This window comes from Terrapene carolina, unplaced genomic scaffold (assembly GCF_002925995.2).
Source record: "Terrapene carolina triunguis isolate 2854851 unplaced genomic scaffold, T_m_triunguis-2.0 Scaffold69, whole genome shotgun sequence".
Classification (NCBI taxonomy): Eukaryota; Metazoa; Chordata; order Testudines; family Emydidae; genus Terrapene; species Terrapene triunguis.
In genome coordinates, this window is record NW_020664420.1 from 45,003,150 (window position 1) to 45,012,923 (window position 9,774).

At 41.8% G+C, this 9,774-nt stretch overlaps 1 protein-coding gene across 3 annotated transcripts in view; it reads right to left on the reverse strand.

Moving 5' to 3' along the window:
• HAPLN1 (hyaluronan and proteoglycan link protein 1) overlaps positions 1 to 9,774 on the reverse strand; it is an 84,629-nt gene that overhangs the window by 22,303 nt on the left and 52,552 nt on the right. For all 3 annotated transcript variants that reach the window (XM_026649163.2, XM_026649161.2, XM_026649160.2), the window contains one exon: positions 6,746 to 7,114. In XM_026649163.2, coding sequence (XP_026504948.1) covers positions 6,746 to 7,114 — 369 coding nt within the window. The remainder of the gene's footprint in view (positions 1 to 6,745; positions 7,115 to 9,774) is intronic.

Below are 9,774 nucleotides of genomic sequence, written 5' to 3' on the forward strand. Positions count from 1 at the left end.
GGGGGTGGAGCTTGATGGAGTGGGAGTTCAAGTGTGGGGGATTCTGTGCAGGGGTGGGAGTTCTGGGTGCGGGGGTGAGGCTTAGCAGTGGGGTTTGGATATGGGGATTCTGGATGTACGGGGTTGGGGAGACAAAGAGTGGGTCTGACCTGGCCCCACATGGGTCTGACCTGGCCCCCACATGGGTCTAAGCATGAGTATCCCCAGCCCTCCCCTCCCCCTGCGGTAATTTACCTCTCTACTGGCCGCTCTGTGTGCCCAAAAGGATGCACCCGCGCTGCTGAGGATGGGTGCATGACTACTCCTGCAGCTTCCCTTTGCTTCCCCGTCAAAAAGTAATTTTTCTGTGGGGAAGCAAAGAAATCTGTGGGGGACATGAATTCTGCGCAGTGGCACAGAATTCCCCCAGTAGTAGAGCATGGATGATCAAAAGCAGTTGTCTGATTGACTATATATATTCATGCACAGTAGTAAAACTCTAATAAGCAATAATAATAACAATGCATATATTTCTTTGCAGTAGCTCTCATGATGTGATAGGTGCTGTCTAGAAATACAAAAAGGGATGGGCCAGAGAAGGGGAACAACAAAAGGGATTTTCTGTGCAAACCCAACAAAATTCACTACAGAGAGACAAAGTGGGTGAGGTAATATCTTTTTATTGAACCAACTGGGTCCAATAAAAGATTACACCTACCTTGTGTGTCTAATATACTGGAACCAACACGGCTACAGCTACACTGCAAACAAGATTCACTATAGGCAGCATCACAGAAGTGGATTTTTAATATTATTTTAAAGTAGTTTGTGGGTGTGTGAATTTAAAAGTATACATACAGAATAATATTTATTCCAATTACAGATCCACTGTCAGCTAGACATAAATTAAGAGGAAAATATTAAAATACTACTGTTAGTACAGGGTGCCAGAGTAGAGTAATGAAAATGTGAAGAGCTCAACTGGACATTATTACATCAACATTAAAACATAGCTAGGGCCCTACCAAATTCACGGCCGTGAAAAAACGCGTCACAGACCAAAATATCTGGTCTCCTCCATGAAAGCTGGTCTTTTGTGTCCTTTTACCCTATACTATAGGGTAAATGTATACAAAAGTACACAGTGTTTCTCAAAGTGGGGTCCTGACCCAAAAGGGACTGCAAGGGTATTGGGCGGAGGAGGGGAAGAGGTGGAGGAGGGAGTCACAATATTGCCACCCTTACTTCTGCGCTGCCTTCAGAGCTGGGCAGCTGGAGAGTTTGGTGTATTGCCAACCTTACTTCTGTGCTGTTACTGATCACTGCACTGCTCTCTGGCCACCCAAATCTGAAGGCAGCACAGATGCAAGGGTGGCAATACTACGGACCCCTCCCCCCCAACGCAACACACACACACACAATAGCCTTGCGTGCCCCCCTCCCCTTGGGCCGGGACCCCCAGTTTGAGAAATGCTGATTTAAGGGCTTTACATGTTTATATTTTGCTGTTTTTAAATACATATTTATGCTTTGTTACAACACCATGACATTTAAGATTTAAATATATGAAACCATGAAATTCAAGATTTTTAAAACGCAGTGACCATGAAATTAACAAAAATGGACCATGAATTTGGTAGGGCCCTAAATATAGGGGAAGAGCTGAAGTAAAGAACATTAAATGTAAGCTTAGAGCCATCCGGTTTTTGCTTATAAGGAATGTAATAATACCTAGCTTTTATACAGTGCTATTTGTCAGTCGGTCTCAAAGTACTTTTACAAAGGAAGTAAGGCTCATTATCTCTATTTTACAGATGGGTAAACTGAGGCACAGAGCAAAGAACTGACTTCCTCAAGGTCAGCCAGCAGGCCAGTGGCTGAGCCAGGAATATGACCCAAGCCTCCTGAGTTCCAGACCCTGTGCTCCACCTGACTACACTGCTCCTGAGAGCAGGCAGAAAATATTAATAACATTTAATAAAGTGGAGTCAATTGACTTAAGTGCCGTTCTAAGTGATACTGAAATGCTATCCATCCATTCTTGGGTATATTCAGTTTTGTCCTGTTAAAATGAAATAGAATAATATATAGTACAGCAAGCTGTTTAAAAATGTATATCAATTATTAAAAGAATTTATTTACATTGCTATTTGAAAGCTAGGATTGAAATATTGTCCAATTACTATGGATAGTTTATTTAATTATGTTTCCAGGAGTCCAGTATGTCTACAGGAACAAAAACACTAATCTGAACTGAAGTAGAGGACAAGGTCGCTGACATGATAAATACACCTTCACCTAGCCAAAGCTTTAGTGTTTTGTACAGTGAACTAACACTGAAGTGATCAGCTTTTTTGTACTGCCAGGGGCATTCCTGGAAATAAATGTTTTGTCTCTCTGCCAATTAGCATCCTTGGGCTAGCATCGAAGGACGCTGCACTACTGACGTGGAGCCTTCCGACTCTGAGGCCATGTCTACACTACCCACCGGATCGGCGGGTAGTATTCGATCTATCGGGGATTGAGATGCGATAAATCGATCCCCGAATCGACACCCGTACTCCATCTCGGCAGGAGGAGTAAGCGGAGTCGACGAGGGAGCCGCGGCAGTCGACTTGCCGCCGTGAGGATGGCCAGGTAAGTCGAACTAAGATACTTCGACTTCAGCTACGCGAATAGCGTAGCTGAAGTTGCGTATCTTAGCTCGACCCCCCCCACCCCTCCCCAGTGTAGACCAGCCCTATGATTGACCTTACTATTTGTAGCAGCTGTTGAATGTTAGGGTAGCAAAGGATGGGCTGATACCCTTTTATTTCCCCCCCAAGAAACTGATTTGCTGTGAAGAAATCTCTTTTGCATCGTACACGTACATACAAGTGCAATCAAAGCCTGCACTGTGAAAAATGCAGATGAGCTGAGAAATGAGTATGGAGGGATGCAAAGGGACAGTATGAGGATTACAACACATTAAATATATGCTCACTTGAAAAGTAAGTGTGTTTAATCAAACTTAATCTTCTTAGGAGAAACTATTGTCATTTTCATAACAAACGGAAAGTGTATCTTGGTTATTAAGCGGCTATGTTTGGTAGATCAATAACTATTTTTTTTTACATATTGAAAACTTCCAAATATTGATCTAGTTAATTCAGAAAGTCCACAGCTCTGTGTACATGTACAAGCGTTTTTATGTACAGGTATGATTGTAGAATCCTTACTCACACAAGAACTCCCATTCATTTATCTAAGTGATGACTTCATGCACGCCTCTTACAGTGGTTTTTAGTGAGCTGGAACCCTTTTCAGTTTAAATAACAGGGAACTAGTCAACTTTCAATTCGAAGGAGCTACACTGATTTGCACCAGCTGATTTCAAATTTGTACTATGATGAAGAATACTTTTTAAGGACAGATAATTAGGGTGAAATCTTACCCCCACTCTGGCCCCTTTACATTCGGTAAAAAGACTGGAGTGGTGTAAAGAGGTCCTAAAAACTCCATATCCATCTAAGAAAGAATTCTCCCCAGTGATGGCACTGCAAAAGACAGCTGTAAAGCTGTCCTTTGAGGACCTTTCGCTAGCCATGCTAGCCCAGGGACACACTTGATACGGGCAGGATGACCAGATAACAAGTGTGAAAAATCAAGATACTTTTTTTTTCGGGGGAATAGTTGCGTATATAAGACAAAGCCCCCAATATCAGGACAGTTCTGATAATATCAGGATGTCTGGTCACCCTAAATATGAGGTGGAGGGTGACTGGGGCATGTTGGGGGGTCAAACCGCAGCAGGCAATGATTCTGGGCAGCATTTAGAGTAACCACCTTTGTTGGATGGAAATAAGGGGAAACCATGTGAAAATAAGGGATAATGCTTTATTTTAAAGGGACGTTTTAGGGAAACACCATTTCTCATAGCATATCATATATTTTTCTCTCAAGTGTACATTTCTACTGCCCTCAAGTATACAATGCAATTATCATAAGTGTCAATTCAGTGTTCAACATGGTACTTAGTATCAGTTTTAATACCTCTCAATACATCTTAAAATAAGGGTGATATGGTCACCCTAGCAGTACTATGGCCTATACAGCAGCCCAGGAAGGGCCCTCATGGTTGTGTAAGGGAAGGGGAGAGCACAACTATCTTTTGAAACTACCATAACCCCTCTTCCCCATGGGCTGTGAGCCTCTAAGAGGCTCATCACAGAATCTCACCCTAGGTATCAGTCAGTCAGGATTTGACTTTCTTTGATCAATAGTACATTATAAACTGAACCTGATATATCACTTCAGTGATTCATGTCATAATCAGAACAGCTGCACTGAGCAGCTAATACAATATTTCCTTGTACAAAGATGTGACTGAGTATATGGATGCCACTGGCAAAAGGATAATATAAAGCCAAATGCCTTTTGCCTCCTACTCATTTTTTCTCTCCACTCAAAAATGAGTTTTAGTTGACTTAACCTGTATACAAGTTTAATTTTCTCTAACAAAGAGTTACATTCTTCTGTGAAATTGAAGAGATAGAGACTAATAATAATGATGGGGTGAAAAAATGTAAGTTGAATACTTTTGCCTTTCACAATGGCATGGAAGCTACGTGGGTTTCTCTGTATTGACAAATGGAATGCACCAGGAGTTGACAAATGAACATGGAGAACTAAGGCAAGGCCATTTAACATATCTGGCTTCAACAGAGAGATAGTCTTACTAGCAAATAAAATAAATACCAAAGCATAGAATAGACCATTGTGAAGGTCAAGGATTCACATCCTTCATTGATTTGCAGGTGCACAAGTCAGATATTTTTCTAAACAGTGTCAGGAGATAACTTGGCATCTGTAAGGGTCTTCTCTCAGACACACACCTGGTGGCATGTATGGACAGCAGGGAGGCATCCACAAAAACAGACACAGCGCTCTTGAATGTAATTTTTCAATTCACTACGCAAATCAGTATTGAATACCTTGGAAAAAACAGGGTCAAGTCTGATCTCATTTACACCAGTGAAAAATCTGATGCAATTCCATTGATTTACCAAAATATATGAGATCAGAATTTGCTGTCCTTTATTTATAGCACAAAAAACCTAAGGCCCATGTCACAGATCTTTCTATTTTATTGGTATGTTAAACTCACTGTTTGCAAGAGCCCCATTGAGGGAAATAACTACTGACTACATGTAGCAGATGCTTTTGCAGATCACTTGCAAATGTATTTTATAGCAGTATTTAATTCTAGAGCTGGGAAAAAATATTCAACTTTACCAATATTTAATGACAATTTTGGCATTTCTTAGGAAACTACTGAAACATATTCCCTCTTCACGTCCTTTTGGTTAAATGAATGGCAGAAAGCTTTATAAAATATGACTTTACTCTGTCTATGGTAGTAATTCATAATGCTGTCTGTAAAGTCATAGGGCCAAATTTAAGGAGTTTCAAGCACAGATCTTAGTCAACTTCTGCTTCCTCTGATACGGGGATGGGCTGGGGGCTAAACTAGCTCCATCCTCACATAAACAAGGCTGGTCTAATTTTAATGGCTATCACAGTCTAGTAGCCCAAGATTCCCAGAATACAATGCACTCCAGACACTTCCCATAATGCTTCTATCACTCATGCTATGATTTGGTTTGATATGGTGGTGTTAGCAATCTGGCAGCTGTTTTTTCTGTCCCCAAAGTACTCTGCCCATCCCACATTGCAGGCATGGCTCAGTAACTCAGAAGAACTTAATAAAATAAGTATGAAACCAAATGGTTGTAGCTGACATACCGTGTAGTGTTGTTCCAGCAAAATTACCAGCTGAAGATAAGCACAATTTACAGAATTCTGTGCAAGATCCATTCAAATTTCATTCATTGAAAGCTCCTGAGTGTTTGAAGTTTTGGAATTCTGGAATTAATTCTATATTTCATGTTAGCATGAATATATGTGGCCAGAAATCATACATTAAAGAAGACATAAGGGCCTATGCAAAGGAAGAGGGTTAAAATGAATTGAACTACAAAAAATGCAGTATGACCAGTGCTTTTTCCTAAAGAGGGTGCCCTACAAAAGCATAGAGCAGTTCTTTAAGTAAATAAAGTCCTTGCTTTTACTGACACAGGAACACAGCTTTAAATGTAGTAGTGGTGGGTAAGTGGATGGGGGTGGGTGGAGTTAATATGTTTAGATCTTAAAACAATCACAGCTTGATACTCTGCAGACTAGGAACAAACAATCTCTCTTTTTTTTTTAATAAATTTAAGAGAAAAATCTACTTCAGAATACACTGTACATTAGCTATTAGAGCAGCCTATAGGCAAAAGAAGGCAGTAATAGCTAGCAAACCAATTCTGCCACCCCCATTCATGTGTAATACCTTACTCCTCAATAGTCCCAGAGAAATCAGTGTTTAATGGTACTAAGCAATGTGAGTATGGGTGGCAGAATATGACCCTATATGATCAATCCACTTTTTTGATTGACTATTATTCAATCTGAATATCCGTACTGAAATTTTATAATAACCATAACCATCACTTCCTGAGTAGATTTCTAATGATCATAGACATATCATTAGGGTATACAGTAGTTCATATTGAAAAACTGATTACAATATATATTAAAATAATAAATGTAACTTCTAAATAGAATAAGTATAAAATCTCTTTTCCATATTGCCATTGCAGTTACCATTATGTTCCTCCATATTTACTTGGAAAAGGATGTGCTTGTTAATGCTCCACAAATCTGTAATGCAAATGCCACCTACCTTGTAAATCCAGAGATACCACTGCTATGTCATCCTCTAATCCTTCAATCACCTCACATTTGTATCTCCCATAATCCTCCAGTGTTATATCTGTGATTACAAGAGAAGCATCATTTTCACTGCCTTTTTTCAGAAACACCCTGCCCTGGTAGTTTCCATAACTCTTCTGGTGGAGTCCCATTGCGACAAAGACGTCCACTTCCTTGAGGTAATCTGAGGTGAGTTTGGTCCACTTGACACGAATTTTGTGGGTTCCTGAGCCAGCTGATGTATGGTCACGGTAAAATTTACACGGTAGTGTGATATTGCCACCCCTGTGTGAGAAGACTTTAGTTTGTTCTGCTTCCACAAGTAGACGGGGTCCATTTTCTGATAGAATTTGAACAAAACAAAACAAAACAAATTAATAAATAAAAAGAACCATTACTCTGCATTCTAGCTTTTACAAAATGGGATACATGATATATGCAATAGTAAACATTAGCTATTTGATACAATTAGTTCTGCATGATCACTCTCCTACAGCTGTGTTGCACTATACTGCAGGTATTTAGTACCAGGCTTACTATACTAGTTTTATCCTTGATAATAAATCTCTGCAATTTGAAATGAGAAGGTACCTCTAATGTAGTCCTTGCGTCATTGATGAATAGGCTACTAATACATAATTGATAAATTAACATTAGTAAGGTATTGATTTCATCTACTTACAAAGGGCCAGACTGTGACCCAGCTAATGCATGAAGGATGGAGTGCAAGGCTATATTTTAGCAGGTAACAATTCAAAAGGTAGAGCAGTTTGTGGGCTCACTACTTTCCTTCCAGCACTGGTGGTCAGGGAGTGGGCAGGCAGCAGGGAGGATTAAGGAGACAATCAGCACAGCTGAGCTGGCACCCTGCGGGAAGTAACCTATGCCAAGTATAGGAGTGGGGCAGATTACTTTCCCTTGAATAAAGAAAGAAACCAGCATGTGTGCTCAGGGAGGCAAAGAACAAAAGACTTGTCATCAGTGGTCAGCACAGAGTTAATCTCCCATGACTCCAAAGAGTCAGAGATCCTTTATGCTGTACAAATCACAACCTTATGTCTTTGCTCAATGTAACCCTGGACACAACAATGTTTTTCCAGAACACTCAATGCCCATCCATCAATAATCCATCATGCACAAGTGTGGTCACTCACAATGGATCATTCTCTTAAAACGTGTGATCCTTTGGGGGCCAGATTATGGAACCCTTATTCATACTGGTGAGCACTTACTCATGTGAATAGTCCCACTAAAAATAATGGGGACTACATATGGGTAAGAGCGCTCAACTAGTGTGAGGAAGAACTCCACAATATGACCCTTGATTTGCATACTACTTTGATGTCGCCATGACCTTGCAGTCAGTGAAGATTTTTGACAGGGTAGAATAAGATTATTCATTTGAGGCTTATTTTGACCCAAACTGTACTACGGATGAGCATTTTTAAAAATAATAATACAGCAGGCACCAGTACATGAAAGGATGTCCAATTTTCTCCTCATATTTTATTGTAGCCCTGGAGTTAGGGTTAAATTCAGTTGACTGAGTTCCCCCAGAGTTTGGAAGCTTATCCAAATTTATTTGAAACTTTTGTCAACTTCTCTTCAAATGCCTTTCTTTATGCTATCACCTGCCTTCTTTCAAGCCAATGAAATCCCTCCTCCCCCTCTCTTCAGGCATGCATGCATACGTCATCAACTCCTCCTTTTTCCCTCTACCCCAGATTCCCTGCTCCAAACTCCATTTTGCCTTCAGCAGGCCACAATTGCTGGTACTCTGACAGACAGGGCCGGCTCCAGGGTTTTGGCCGCCCCAAGCAGCCAAACCCCCCCCCCCCCCCCCCCCCAAAAAGCCGCGATCGCGATCTAAAAAAAGCCGCGATCGCGATCTGCTGCGGCAATTCGGCGGGAGGTCCTTCACTCCCAGGCGGAGTGAGGGACCGTCCGCCGAATTGCCGCCGAATACCCGGACCTGCCGCCCCTCTCCGGAGCGGCCGCCCCAAGCACCTGCTTGAGAAGCTGGTGCCTGGAGCTGGCCCTGCTGACAGATCATCATGTTTAGCATAGTCATCTGAATCAGCTGTTCTCTTCAAATCTTGCGTGCTCTTCCCCCGGGTCCAAGCTGCGGTTGGGGCTAGGACAGGCTGGCCTGTGCCCTGGGACTCAGAGCAGCTGAGGCTGGTGTTCGCGCTGCCCAGTGCTCTGTGGCTGCAGGTGCTGGGGACTGCGCTAGCTGCCTGGTGCTCCGGGGCTGGGGGCACTTGAGGCTGCGGTGGGGAGCTTGGGGCTCTGGTTGGGGAGGGGAGTGACCTCGGGCAGAAGGGGTGAGGCTGGGGGCTAGCCTTCCCCAACAGGTGGTTCACACAGTGCCTATGTTAATTGCATAGTTCCAAAGCCCATTGAAGTCAATGGTAGTTTTCTATTCACTTCAGTGGGCTTTGGATCAAGCAAGCCCTTAGGACCAAAAGGCTAGAGACACATGCAAAAGTGTAAACACAATTATTATGACTGGATGTACAAAAGGGAATAGTCATGCAGTCCAGGTAGGCAAAGAAGCCCTGAAGGAAGAAAGGAGTAAGATGGGTATTTTAAGAAGAAGGAGAAAAGACTTTGAAAGTGTAAGTCTGAGGCCTTTTTCTGCAGACATATTAGGACAGCAGCAGCCATGAGCCAAGAAGCAGAAAGTCACATCCTCACATTCCATCTAAAGTGCATTAGAACAATGAAATATGAGACTGTTAAGAAGGTGCTCCTGTGCTAATAGTACCCACCACCACTAGATAAGAAAACAGACCTTAGGATGTTTTTTAAAACAAACTTAGTTTGATAGTATTCTGTCTGGCAAGGAATCACTTATCAACAGTTGTATTTGTGAAATCTCTACTTTATTGTTTTGCCTTTATGGTCCCTACTTCTCTATGGTTTATCTGTATTGTTTCTGCCTGGTTCTTTGATTGTTTCTGTCTGTTGCATAACTAATTTTGCAAGATTTAAATCAAC